The sequence below is a fragment of the Schistocerca americana genome, chromosome 3 (genome assembly GCF_021461395.2).
Source record: "Schistocerca americana isolate TAMUIC-IGC-003095 chromosome 3, iqSchAmer2.1, whole genome shotgun sequence".
Lineage (NCBI taxonomy): Eukaryota > Metazoa > Arthropoda > Insecta > Orthoptera > Acrididae > Schistocerca > Schistocerca americana.
Window position 1 is genome coordinate 607,334,676 of NC_060121.1, and position 15,575 is coordinate 607,350,250.

Below are 15,575 nucleotides of genomic sequence, written 5' to 3' on the forward strand. Positions count from 1 at the left end.
GTGATTTTTAAATAGACTGAGGTCCAGGAAGGACAGGAAATTTTACTTATTGCGCATTTATAGTACAGTAGGAAGAACACGATTAAATTTGGAAGACAGATTAAACGATATGGTTCCAGAGACCTTTTCATGTCTCAGATTTCATTGATGTATACGGGGTGATTCACAAAGATATGCAAATATTTTAATATGTTGTTCTACCAGTAAAACTAAAGAAAAGCTCATATAAACATAGGTCTCCAAATGTTTAGTTACGTTATGAGAGTTACGGCTAATAAAAGATTTTGCTCGAAATCTCAACTTCGCTAATATGAAGCCATCCCAAAACTGTACGAGGCTAAAGTAAATCATGATTTCCATTTATTTTGTTGTTATTGGTCTGGTGAATCAATAAAACATGTCTCAGATTTGTATCTGCAGTAGTTTCCAGAACATCCAGCGAAGCAAAGATTTTCATACAAGTAAATTTGTTTACTTTCCATTAAGAATGTAGAAACGTTTATGTCATTGTTAGGAACCGTTAGTGAGTTGTTTCAACCGTTTCCTAACCTTGAAACGAGTTGGTTTTGTGTATTGTTCAGTGAAAGAACACAATACCAACAGTGTAGTGAAACCACATAGTAACTGTTGTAGTTTGTAGATTATTTATGAAATAGGGATGCCTTTCAAATTTACTACAGGAGGATTCCGAATGCACAAACAATTAGCGGAGTATCTCGAATGTTACGGGAGACTGGTTCTCTGCCTAGCGCTCATAATCAGTACGAGCGCTCGATACATGAAGACGATGATGAGGATATTATGTATGCTGCTCAACGTGCCCGGCTACCAGTACACTACGTATCTCTCAACGATTAGGCATTTCGCAAGCTAAGGTATGGCGTACAATAAAGTGCAATAATCTGTATCCGTACCATAAACAAAAAGTGCATGATTTACATCCGAGAGATCCTGTCCTTCGCTTGGAGTTGTGGAACTTGTTAAATACTAATCGGCAGTTACACAGATACATTTTATTGATTGGCGACTCCATAGTGTCTTGTGCACTACGACCAGATAATGGGTATACGTGGAAGGAGAGACAGCATTGGTCGTATATTTTTGTTTATTATCGCAAAATCTATTTTCGGTCACTTAGTGACCATCTTCAGTGCTGTAATTATAACTTAAATTAGTAAGCACTGGTGTCAATAAGCTTACGGCGATCACATAGACTCAGTCTATGGAGTCTATGTGATCGCCGTAAGCTTATTGACACCAGTGCTTACTAATTTAAGTTATAATTACAGCACTGAAGATGGTCACTAAGTGACCGAAAATCGATTTTGCGATAATAAACAAAAATATACGACCAATGCTGCCTCTCCTTCCAAGTATACAAATACATTTTATTTACTGATGTGGCACAGTTTACTCGAGATAGTATACACAATTTACGTAACGATCTCTTATGGTCTGAAGCATACCCCCATGCAACACTGCAACGCTATTTCCAGCAGCGATGTAGCATAAATGTGTGGTGTGGTATAATTTACACACACTTTTTTTGACCATTCATTTTTACAATTCCTTCAAGAAGAAATGCCCCGCTTGCTCGAAGATGTTCCACTTGCTACGCGATTGCCATTGTAGTTTCAACATGACGGCGCGCCTCCACATTTCACCAACACCGTTACTACACATTTAAATGAATATTTTCCCCAGAAATTGACTGGTCGTGGTGCTACACGTCTGTAGCCACCCAGATCGTCCGAACTAACGCCAATGGATTTTTGTGTATGGGGATGGATGAAAGACATAGTTCATGAGGACAAAGTCAATACAAGTGAGGCATTACTTGCTCGCATTATGAATGCAATAGACGAAATTAAGAACAACCCTGTGAAACTGAAACGAGCAACAAAATCTGTTCATACACATGCAGCTAAATGCATTGAACTCGGTGGAGACATTTTTGAACATTTATTGTGAATGTATTGTGAAATTGTATATACACTGTACAACTTCCTTAACACAGAGCTTTGTTTTTTACCGTTTACCATGAATTCACGTGTGCTATGGTACTCACAAAAGCAGACTATCTGACACATTCATACAGTTTCAGTTAACGTTATTACCATCATTTTTCCAAAATTAAATTCTCTACTACTTCTGTTGAAAACTTTGTGGAATTGTCTGGAATTTAAAAAATAAATTGGGCGAAGTAATTAATAAATTAAAATTTTTACGAAAATACGTCTTTGTTTCTCTGGATGTTCTGGAAACTATTGCAGATACACGTCTGGGACATGTTTGATTAGATTCATCAGATCAGTAACAACAAAATAAATGGAAATCGTGCTTTACTGTAACCTCGTACAGGTTTACGTTGGCTTCATATTAGCGAAGTTGCTAAATTTTAGGCAAAATTTTTATTAGCCGTAACACTGCAACTAAATATTTGCGGACCTATGTTTATATGAACTTTTTTCTTTAGTTTTACTTGTAGAATAACATATTAAAATATTTGCGTATCTTCGTGAATCACTCTGTGTATGCAGACTTTAGTGATGAATGAAAATTTGTACCTAGGCTGCAAATTTAACCCGAGTTTCCCACGCAGTAGGCAAAGGTGCTGACAATTATGCCAGTGGCTTTACACAACTGCCTCCCTCCAAGTGGAAATTTGGATTGGGGAGGGAGGCGTGCTAGGTTGGTTGATGTAGTTGTGCAAAGCCACTGTGCCACAATAACTTGTGAGCGGAGACCTCGGTTCGAATCGCAGCCTTGGTACAAATTTGCATTTGTCGCTTCAGTCTGCATATATACAAATTTGGAGGTGGTTTGGAGGTATACAGGGCGCGAAATTTTATATAAAGAGCTGAGGTATGCTGGATTGGAAAGGTGGTTTACAGAGCTGCCACCTGTGGCATCACTAATGGCTCTAACCCGAACTCAAGTGAGCTCAGACGAAAGATATGGGAAAGTCATTCCGTGCTGCTTCAACTCTGTGCTAGAGTTCATCAGTCGTGGTAGCTGGCGAGTGGTCAGTGTCTCGCCAACTCAGGGCCATATGTTTTTAATGGGCGAGAGATCTAGAGAATTTGCTGGCCAGGGCAAAAGCTGAACACCCTTCGCACTGAAGGAGAATGAGACAGCACAGACAACATGCAGTCCTACCTCATCTTGTTGAATGATAACTTCACACAAAGATACAGCACAAGCGTTGGCCTTAACGCCAGAATCATAATACCTGCTCTCCAGATAAGCTACCAGCTATGTGGACCAGACGTCATGATGTTGTGTACCCAATGGCAACCCATACCATCACGCCAGATGCTGGGACTGTGTGGCGATGATGAATGCCACATGACAACATTCTTTCTCCTTGGAGCTTCCACATATGGATACACAAGTCGTGTTGTTCCACATGCTGACATTCCGGGGTGCTCCACACGACACAGTTCATCCCATTCCACCTCCGTAAATCGCACTTTAATACTTTCAGCTGTATTCTCGATCTCTATTACAATACGCCACTCTGTGTCTGTGGTTGCTTCTATACCAATATGCAAACGTTTCGAACCACTAGCGGTTAAATTATACACTTAAGAGAAGAGTAGTGGCGCACAGGGTTTAACTGGTATCTTCTCATCCATTACATCTTTACTTTGTCCATGCAATATCACTGGAATATTCTGCGATGGCGCGTATGATGCAGGCCAGTACCGACCCGCGTCATGCTGATTAGGACTCCCGTTGCACTTCAGCGAGTCATGGACTGGCTGGGTGCCTGCAACCGACAATAACAGCTCATTGTCCTGCTCCATCAAGCTGACCAGGTGCGCGACTGGATCCCAGGATGTTGCTGCTGCTGCGGGTCCTGACGGTCTGGGACATGTCGCTGTTGCAGACCACGACAGGCTGGAGGACGCATCCGCTGATGAGCAAAGAAGAAGAAAAACCGTTACGAGTGACACTCTTCTGCGGCTTCTTCGTATTCTTGGGATTACAACTTGATAATAAATTCAGTTGGGAGCAACATACTACCGAACTGCTAAAGCGCCTAAACAAGTCTATGTTTGCAATGTGAATGATGTCAGGCATAGGAGATATAAATATTAAAAAAAAAACTGGCATATTTTTCTTACTTTCACTCCATTATGTCATATGGTATCATATTTTGGGGTATCTCCACAAATAGAGAAAAAAAATTTTAGAGTACAGAAGCATATAATAAGAGTAATGAGTAGTGTAAATCTAAGAACATCATGTCGAAACCTATTCAAAGAATTGGGCATATTAACCACAGCTTCTCAGTATATTTATTCCTTAATGAAGTTTGTTGTAAATAATACATCTCTTTTCCAACTATCTGCTTAGTACATAGTAACAATACTAGGAATAAGAACAATATACATAAAGATTTAAAATCACTCACTCTTGCCCAGAAAGGAGTCCAGTATTCAGCAACGCATATTTTCAATAAGTTACCAGCAACCATTCAGAGTTTAGTTTCAGACAAGGCACAATTCAAACATAATTTAAAAGAATTTTTGGTGGCCAACTCCTATTCCATCCATGAGTTTCTAAGTGCAGTAGAACATTTTAATGAAAATTTATTATACTTTAAATTTTGACAATACTTGGTTGTAACAGCCAAGCAACTACCTACTGTGTCAACAATGGATGTATGGAAAGCAGATGTAAGACTTAAGTCTGTACATAGTGGAAGTTTAATTTCAAATCTTGCACATAATCTGACTGTTCTTAACTGAGGATCACTGAAATGAATAATTTATTTTAATTTTTGACAATACTTGATTGTAATAGCCAAGAAACCAGCAAATATCTGAATGATGGATTTAATGAAAGCAGATGTAAGTATTAAACCTGTAAATATCAGAAGTTTAAATTTAATTCATGTACATAATTTAACTGTTTATTGACTGAGGATCATTAAAATTAATGAAACTCAAGTTTTTCTAATTAAATTTTTGTAATGTGTTTATCTGAGATGTTCGACACCTAGGAGGATTCCCTCTTTTATGGGTTTATGGAATGAATAATTAATCTAATCTAATCATTCTGTTCCTGCTGTACAGGACGGTGCTGGACGATCTCGATTGGCGTTTCATTCTGAGTGACTGACTGAGGCTGCAGAACTACTGGGCCCGCCTTATATCCCCGTTGTGATCGGATGCTGCGTTCCTGTTCGCTACTGGTAATTTCAAGCGCCTCTGATGGTATAATTGTGTTAGGGGGTGCACTTGGGATTTTCGTCCAGGAGGACCAGAGTTAGAGTCCCGGAAAGGGCACCGAGAATTTTAATTCCCCGCCAATTTTAATTTCCCGCCAATTCCCGGGTGGGTGGTGGGGTGGGATGCCAGCACAGCCTTGAGACAAAGACATTCCCACCAAAATTCGAAATTCCCGTCAATAAGGTATGTTGGGGGAGGGGGAGGGTGTGGAGAGGGTTGGAGCCCAAGTGCAGGCTGAGAAAAACGCGTGACGTCATCCGGGGCAGGGGTCGTCGGGGCTGGGAGTGATTAATTGATCAAATTCATTACTTTGTATATCAATTTGATATCAAAATTGCGCCCTTGGCGCCAACTCCCTGCTACTTCGTCTAACTAACTTTATGTCTGGTGAATGAATTTAAAAAAAAATGAGAATATGATTTGAAATAGTTTTCGGTGAAATTCCAGTAATGTATCTTGATCGATAATCAGCGCCAGTTTTCGGTGAAGCGATCCGATGTGTATGGTTTGCCGCGAAATTATTGCCATTGCGTGAAATCTTCAGCAACGTCGACGACATTTCTTTTCCGAGCGAGATTAACACGAAGAAATGCCATTGCGGCAAACCCGCTTTCACGCGATGCTCGTGGTGTTCAGAATTTCCATGTTTCGATGTCTCTACGATCAGTATCATCCAAGGGAATGCACCAAATCTTCCTGAAGAATTAACATAAGAATAATCTGTAAGAATTAAGAACTGACATAAGAATGAAATACAACAATATGAGAATTTAAAAATATTGCAATTTCTGAAAATAAATGTATGATATATATTGTGAAACCCAGTTTTAATTTTACAGTTAGCATAACTCACTTGTATCCCCTAGCCGGACAGTGTGGCCGAGCGGTTCTAGCCGCTTCAGTCTGGAACTGCGCGACCGCTACGGTCGCAGGTTCGAATCCTGCTTCGGCCATGGATGTGTGTGATGTCCTTAGGTTAGTTAGGTTTAAATAGTTCTAGGGGACTGCCGACCTCATATGTTAAGTCCCATAATGCTCAGAGCCATTTGAACCATTTTTTGTATCCCCTAACTTAGTAAGAAACATTCGTGTAGAAACCATCTACGGACATGTGTATATATAAAAAAAAAATGGATGTAGTAATCGGGTTTCGAACACGGGATGCAAAAAGTGAGACGCCGCGACGCTAACCACTGTGCCATGAGCTGGGTTGAGACTATCACCCTCTAGAAGCCATCTCAGTTACTTCCAAAACTTTGACGATCGTTTTCTCGGAAACGGTCGAGTATCTACAAATAAGCCGAGACACGTGGTCGCTTATTAGCGAAGTTCCAGGAAAATCGGGTTACATCACGTGCCGTGTTCTCCTCGTTAGTCGGAGGTATGAAATTTGCCTTTGAAATCCAAACTTGTCCCAAACTGTGGTTCTAGCTTAGCCTGTTAAATGAGTAAAATATCTCGTAAACGTTCATCGCTCAGGTTAGGTCTGCATTTAAATTTTGTAAATTTCAGCAAAGAAAATGTTTTTTCACACGTGTAGGAAGTTCCAAATGCAGATAACAAACATCATGCAAAGCCTTTGATCTTGGGGTGATTTTCTTCTGGAAGAAAACCAAACAAGGGATATTAAACTTGTTCGTGGCGTCGGCAGTTTGAGGAGCAATGATTTCCATTTGTAGTGCTGCCCTTACGTCTTCCACATGACACGAAAATGAGTTCCGGAAATTTAGGGTGTCCGTGGAAAAACATCTAACTCTAAGAACCTAGAATAGAATTCTTTCTTCGGATTATCAAGAAATTCCTTTGCAAACAAGAGTAGAAAACTTGAACCATGTTGACCATTCAACGAGTGGCAACTAGCGAAATGTGAGAAATTTCTTCTGTCTGATGTTGTGTTCAAAAAGTATCAGTTTCTGTCTGAAAACTTCAACACGTGTGTTAACGTTGCAAATAGTATTGTACTCCGTTTGAAGTTTTTCATTCAGTTCAATCGAATGGAGAGCAACATCAGCCAAGAACGCTAGTTGCCTAGCCATTCTTTGTATTACAGGACTTCCAAAGGAGATATTTCAGTCTCTGTTCTCAGAGAAAAGACGCTTGACATTATCTCTCACGGTTCGGTTTAACTCCCATCGCGGGCCGGGTGAAGCCGAGTACCGTATTTCGGAGACTCCTGATGCAGATAATATAATCTTGTGAAAAGGCATGTATCGGTTCGACACGCCCTGTATAACGATTATGATAAATGTTTCACTAAAAATTTCTTTTAATTCGAGGCATATGCTGTATGGACCCTACGGACCTGATGGGATACCAGTTCGATTTTACACAGAGTACGCGAAGGAACTTGCCCCTCTTCTTGCAGCGGTGTACCGTAGGTCTCTAGAAGAGCGTAGCGTTCCAAAGGATTGGAAAAGGGCACAGGTCATCCCCGTTTTCAAGAAGGGACGTCGAACAGATGTGCAGAACTATAGACCTATATCTCTAACGTCGATCAGTTGTAGAATTTTGGAACACGTATTATGTTCGAGTATAATGGCTTTTCTGGAGACTAGAAATCTACTCTGTAGGAATCAGCATGGGTTTCGAAACAGACGTGTAACGCCGGAAATGCATGTCCTCCTATTTCCATCTATTGTACTATAATTTTTTTCCTTGTTTTGTTACCTCAAGATATGACATTTCTGTGTCTTTATATATTGTAATTGTTTTACTATTTGTATATATATATTTATGCATTTATGTCGATGTATAATTGGTTGTTTTGTAAATATCATTTGTATTTTTACGCTGGGTCTTGCCTAGGGAAAACTATGCTATCGAACCTTTACATCGATAGGTCGTGTGGAGAACCGAAGTGTTTAGGATCTTTGGTAGTGTTAATTCTGCCGCGTGGAGTGCCGGCAGAGCAGAGAGGGTCTGGCTGGGGTGGTGCAGTGGAGCAGGTGTGTTGTGTGAAGCTCCCGCGAGTTGCCGCGCTTTCGGGGTTTGGCAGCATGTAATTGCGCTCGACTTGCGGTGATAGTTTGACATGGTGTCGCGGACGGGAAGCATTAGCTGGCGCACATCAAGAGCCCGTTTCGCCTGGTGACCGTGTCGAGAAGAAGGCGCGTCAACATCCAGCTTCTGCAACAGCGACAGCCGACAATGAGTGACTGTCACCACCTCCTCGATCGACGGCTTCAAACCTTCAATCAGCCAACAAGGAAGACTGGAAGCACGTAAAGTTTTAGAACTGTATGGCAGACCTCAGCTTTTCAAACTTTTAAAATTGTTGCATCACAAAATTACAGCAACTTAGCATGAACCTTTGTTGCTCATTGTCCCAATTGCATTGCCAAGCAGGGTCCCTTCCTTTTCCGAAATGAGCCCGAGTGTCGTTGAAATTCAAACGCCAGCATCATTCGATTTCACTGCTATAATTTCAAAGTTCAGTTAAGGTATTCATAGCTGGCTACAATATTTAGATTGCACAAGCACAAATTAAGAGTGCGAGTTTTGTTACCGTATTTTAGTTACCTGTGACTGCAGCTCAGCTTGTTACGTACTAAATTTTACTATTGTTAATTGTTCAGAATCATTTAATTCAAGTTCAAAGTTAAATCTCTTATTTCTAAATTGCGTAGATTCAAGTAGCTTTTGAAATGATTGTTGAGTTAATCTAAGACTAACCGTATTTTACTGAATTTCGATGTGCTTCAGAAAGAAAGCTTACTAAATTAACTTTAGATTTTCCGGTTTTATTAATTCTTTTGCTAAATTAAGTCAGAGTGTAGCGAAATTTATTACTTCTGACAAACTTTCAGTTTTAACACTACACGTGTCAACCTTCAGTTGCCACGCTTCTAGTGCTAATTATATGTGTAATAACCCTTCTTTTTCAGTTACTATAGTAATTGTCCTTAGGACTGGCGACCGTAATTTCCCCCAAATCTCAAATATCTAATTACCGCTAGTTAACTGTTAACGTAACGGCCGCACATTTACTTTCTTTATTAACTTTACCCCTTTTCAAAATTAATTTCCACCAGTTTCATTTGCATTTTTCCTTTCATTTAGATGTAACCCTTTCCTCCCTCTTTACCGACAAATTGACTTCGGTGACGATTGCTTTTCCCAAATTTCCATTAGGTACACGCGGTTTAATTTTTCACTGTCATTAAGGTCGGTAAGTGAGGGGGAGGTTACAGACGGCCGTGTGAAACTCAGCTCGCGCTATTCGTCCACTAGACTCAGAGAGCCATAGACACGAGTTCACAGGTAGACGCCGTGTTTCTTGACTTCCGCAAGGCGTTCGAACCAGTTCCCCACAGTCGTTTAATGAACAAAGTAAGAGCATATGGACTATCAGACCAATTGTGTGATTGGATTGAAGAGTTCCTAGATAACAGAACGCAACATGTCATTCTCAGTGGAGAGAAGTCTTCCGAAGTAAGAGTGATTTCAGGTGTGCCGCAGGGGAGTGTCATAGGACCGTTGCTATTCACAATATACATAAATGACCTTCTGGATGACATCGGAAGTTCACTGAGGCTTTTTGCAGATGATGCTGTGGTGTATCGAGAGGTTGTAACAATGGAAAATTGTACTGAAATGCAGGAGGATCTGCAGCGAATAGACGCATGGTGCAGGGAGTGGCAATTGAGTCTCAATGTAGACAAGTGTAATGTGCTGCGAATACATAGAAAGATAGTTCCCTTATCATTTAACTACAAAATAGCAGGTCAGCAACTGGAAGCAGTTAATTCCATAAATTATCTGGGAGTACGCATTAGGAGTGATTTAAAATGGAAGGATCATATAAAGTTGATCGTCGGTAAATCGGATGCCAGACTGAGATTCATTGGAAGACTCCTAAGGAAATGCAATCCGAAAACAAAGGAAGTAGGTTACAGTACGATTGTTCGCCCACTGCTTGAATACTGCTTAACAGTGTGGGGTCCGTACCAGATAGGATTGATAGAAGAGATAGAGAAGATCAAACGGAGAGCAGCGCGCTTCGTTACAGGATCATTTAATAATCGCGAAAGCGTTACGGAGATGATAGATAAACTCCAGTGGAACACTCTGCAGGAGAGACGCTCAGTAGCTCGGTATGGGCTTTTGTTAAAGTTTTGAGAACATACCTTCACCGAAGAGTGAAGCAGTATATTGCTCCCTCCTTCGTATATCTCGCGAAGAGACCATGAGGATAAAATCAGAGAGATTAGAGCCCACACAGAGGCAGACCGACAATCTTTCTTTCCACGAACAATACGAGACTGGAATAGAAGGGGGAACCGATAGGGGTACTCAAGGTACCATCCGCCACACACCGTCAGGTGGCTTGCGGAGTATGGATGTAGATGTAGATGTAGATACCCTGCTTTTCAAATACACCGATGGAAGAAAAAATCGCAACACCAAGGAGGAGTGCTGCGACAGAAACGAAAGTTAGTAGGCGTGTTTCTACATCTGAAAGATGATGTTCGCGCCAGTCACATAAGAATGGTGCTAGTAGCGCCACTGTGAGGATTCAAACGCCTCATCACTGAATTAGAAGGAGTTCGGGTAATAGGGCTACCAGAAGCTGGATGTTACTTATGCGATATTGCAGAAAGACTTGGCAGGTATGTAGCCACTGTATGTGACTGCTGGCAGCGGTGGTCACGGGAATGTACGGTCGCAACAAGACAGTGCTCCGGACGGCCACGTGGCACTACCGAGAGGGAAGACCATCGTGCTCTGCTTATTGCTCTGGAACATCGTAATGCATCTGCAACAGCAATCTGAGCAGCAGTTGGCAATGTGTGACACAAAAAACTGTTACAAATCGCTTAATTCAAAGACAGCTCCAAAGCAGACACCCTGTAGCGTGTATTACACTGACCCCAAACCAGTGTCATTTGCGACTTCAGTGGTCTCAAGGGAGAACCGATTGGAGGACAAGGTAGAGATCTTGTGTTTCCTGATGAAAGCTGGTTCTGCCTCGGTGCCAGTGACGGCCGTTTGTTGGTTAGCAGGAGGCCAGTTGAGGGCTTGCAACCAACTTGCCTGTGTGCTAGGCACATTGAACCTATACATGAAGTTATGATCTGGGCCCTGGGGTGCGATTTCGTACGAGGAGTTCGTATAAAGGCAGGAACACTGTCGTGGTTGTCCAATGCACCCTGACTGCAAATCTGTACGTGATTCGACGTGTCGTGCTGCCATTCATGAGCGGCACTAGCGGCGGCGCGGTTCCTTCCGTCCCTTTTCGACGAACATGCACCACCTGTGAACATTGTCTCAGCATATCATCAGTAGGGAAGCCGAGCGATACCTACTGTACTTCGACGTGAACCAGGCTGCAATTAAAGTCACTAATATACGTTTCGGGAGAAAGTTTTCACACGAAATGAAAGGTTGGAAATTTTGTCCTTAATTAATATATTCTGAAAATTAGGTGAGCAAGTATCACTGCCAAGCCCGTGCTAGTCTTAACGCAGTCACTCACTATCCCTTTAACTTACGTTAGCAAGTTTACGGTGTTGCATTTCCAGAAAGCGTAAAAGCTACAAAAATACGTATTGTTTTTGGTCGAGAATCCTCGCCAAATATTAAGTCTGTCGGTACCTAATGCAGTCACAGTTTTTAGCCACCGACCTGCTCAATACGCCACGCGGAATTTATGTCTTTTCTCGTCACAAAATTCACTTAAAAATTCCGAAATTTCTACCCATACACAGGAATAATTATGCCGTCACTTTACAACACTTTTGATGTATGAAACACTTCTAGATCCGGCAACATCATTTCCATCGGAACTACTATTACACACGTCCGAACTGTTTCGTGGCTAGGCTCCGACTCCTCCCTAGAATACTCTTAAGTCTTCTCTACCAGCAGAGAAAGGCGTGCGAAGAATATTGCTTTACCATTGATCAGTTTTCTCAACAGCCAATAGCAAAACAACATTCTCCGGCGTCAGTCCGCGCTTTTCTTCAATAACCAATCGCAAAATAGTAAACCTAACGACTGCACTTTTTACCGACGTAATTGTCTAATATGCTGAAGTTTTGTTTATGCATAAAGTTATTTACTATTGTTATTTACACCTGAATTAACTTTCCCTTTGCCATAAACTTACTCTACAAATCTATTCTACAAAAATTCCCTTTGGTCACATCCATACTTCTTCGAAATGTTCCCACACTAAATCCCACTACATAACTCGTTAAACAGTTATCTTCATATTAACCTTAAACCACACTCACGCATCATTCATACTGCTAAAACACATTTATAACATTTTACATACACAAAAAGACATAATAACACTTTATGAAAATACTAGAACAGTTTATGAAAAACATTCTATTACTTTAGTGCACTCTAGTGGACACAATCGAAACTAAATCAGTTCCCTATCCAATATTGTCCTCTATCGGCTGATACATAAACTACGTGCGCGTCCAGTCTCGCGTCACCATCCAGCTCTGAGACACATCTCCCACTTAACCGCCTCTAAGGCAGGATCGGTATACGGCGCTACGCCTCACACTCCAGGGGAGGTTTTCCAACAGGATTACGCTCGCCCATATACCACTGTTGTAACCCAACATGCTCTACAGAGTGCCCTTGCCTTGTCCTGCTCGATCGTCAGATCTGTCTCCAATCGAGCACATGTGGGACATCATCTGACAAAAAGTAGAGCGTCAGCCACAACACTAGCGTTAACAGTCTCTCTAGTGGCTGACAAAGTACGACAGGCATGGAACTCTATCCCACAAATGTATTCTCAAAATTTCATTGCTTTACGTTAATTATTTGTTAGTGTTGGCGTTTTTTTCCGTCAGGGTATGATCGGGACTAATCATTGGCTATCCTTTTATTCCTAATTCCTCTTACCGCTTTTAGTAAATTCTTACGGTAAGAAGAATCTAAGACATTGGATAGGTTTACAAATATGCCTACGTTGTCCAGTAAGCAACGCTAATGACACGCTGCCCACAGGCATAGTGACGACCCAGGACGTGGACATCTTCCTGCGGTTCATGAACAATGCGCGCTACGTGCGCGAGCTGGACTTCGCGCGCTTCCACTTCTACGACCGCACGGGGCTCTACTCGGAGATCGTGCGGCGCAAGGGCCACGCGCTGCAGGGCGCCACCACGGTGCGCTACCGCCGCATCATGCCGCTGCTCACCGTCTACCGCATCGACACCAAGGTCAGTCATTTACCACCGTCCTATCCAACAAGCTAACACACTAAAATACCTTGGACTAACCTACGATCGACAACTAACGTGGAAACCTCAGCTACTAACCATTCAACAGAAAGCCCACAGCATACTAAAACTACTAACTGGCCAAACATTGGGACTATACTCTTTCACTATCCTTTATACATACAAATCCCTGATCCATCCCATCCTTTGCTATGCAAATCTTACATGGGTATCCACCTCACCCAAATTTTGTAAGTCCCTCCAGATCCTCGAACGCCATGCTTTCCGCGTCCGCTTACCTTCCCCCACAAGGATCCTTCACCAATTCATCTACTTCCCACCTTTGCTCACTCACATTGCCCTGAGTAACCTACAACATCTACAAACTCAACTCCAACAGTCATGTTGTTCCCCCCTCTCCTCTCCTCTCCTCTCCTCTCCTCTCCTCTCCTCTCCTCTCCTCTCCTCTCCTCTCCTCTCCTCTCCTCTCCTCGCCAATCGTAGTGTGCTGCCGCGTCTCCACCTACACATCCCACCAACCCTCCATCTGCACACCTTTCACGTGCTCTTCCAAAGAAATTTCAACCCACTCCTGGACCACGAGCTCCGCCCCGACATACACTCCTGGAAATGGAAGAAAGAACACATTGACACCGGTGTGTCAGACCCACCATACTTGCTCCGGACACTGCGAGAGGGCTGTACAAGCAATGATCACACGCACGGCACAGCGGACACACCAGGAACCGCGGTGTTGGCCGTCGAATGGCGCTAGCTGCGCAGCATTTGTGCACCGCCGCCGTCAGTGTCAGCCAGTTTGCCGTGGCATACGGAGCTCCATCGCAGTCTTTTACACTGGTAGCATGCCGCGACAGCGTGGACGTGAACCGTATGTGCAGTTGACGGACTTTGAGCGAGGGCGTATAGTGGGCATGCGGGGGGCCGGGTGGACGTACCGCCAAATTGCTCAACACGTGGGGCGTGAGGTCTCCACAGTACATCGATGTTGTCGCCAGTGGTCGGCGGAAGGTGCACGTGCCCGTCGACCTGGGACCGGACCGCAGCGACGCACGGATGCACGCCAAGACCGTAGGATCCTACGCAGTGCCGTAGGGGACCGCACCGCCACTTCCCAGCAAATTAGGGACACTGTTGCTCCTGGGGTATCGGCGAGGACCATTCGCAACCGTCTCCATGAAGCTGGGCTACGGTCCCGCACACCGTTAGGCCGTCTTCCGCTCACGCCCCAACATCGTGCAGCCCGCCTCCAGTGGTGTCGCGACAGGCGTGAATGGAGGGAAGAATGGAGACGTGTCGTCTTCAGCGATGAGAGTCGCTTCTGCCTTGGTGCCAATTATGGTCGTATGCGTGTTTGGCGCCGTGCAGGTGAGCGCCACAATCAGGACTGCATACGACCGAGGCACACAGGGCCAACACCCGGCATCATGGTGTGGGGAGCGATCTCCTACACTGGCCGTACACCACTGGTGATCGTCGAGGGGACACTGAATAGTGCACGGTACATCCAAACCATCATCGAACCCATCGTTCTACCATTCCTAGACCGGCAAGGGAACTTGCTGTTCCAACAGGACAATGCACGTCCGCATGTATCCCGTGCCACCCAACGTGCTCTAGAAGGTGTAAGTCAACTACCCTGGCCAGCAAGATCTCCGGATCTGTCCCCCATTGAGCATGTTTGGGACTGGATGAAGCGTCGTCTCACGCGGTCTGCACGTCCAGCACGAACGCTGGTCCAACTGAGGCGCCAGGTGGAAATGGCATGGCAAGCCGTTCCACAGGACTACATCCAGCATCTCTACGATCGTCTCCATGGGAGAATAGCAGCCTGCATTGCTGCGAAAGGTGGATATCACTGTACTAGTGCCGACATTGTGCATGCTCTGTTGCCTGTGTCTATGTGCCTGTGGTTCTGTCAGTGTGATCATGTGATGTATCTGACCCCAGGAATGTGTCAATAAAGTTTCCCCTTCCTGGGACAATGAATTCACGGTGTTCTTATTTCAACTTCCAGGAGTGTAAACCCATCCTTCCAACTCTGAAGCCACCCCACCCACTTCACCCCACTCTCTCGAATTCGATCCAAGTGTGCTGACGACTGCGCCATCTCGCTCGGTGGAGGCGT

General features: G+C 43.6%; 1 protein-coding gene across 1 annotated transcript in view; it reads left to right on the top strand.

Moving 5' to 3' along the window:
- The window catches only part of LOC124606829 (protein THEM6), a 105,238-nt gene that overhangs the window by 35,033 nt on the left and 54,630 nt on the right, over positions 1-15,575 (top strand). The window contains exon 2 of the mRNA XM_047138903.1: positions 13,215-13,429. Within this exon, the coding sequence (XP_046994859.1) occupies positions 13,215-13,429 (215 nt within the window). The remainder of the gene's footprint in view (positions 1-13,214; positions 13,430-15,575) is intronic.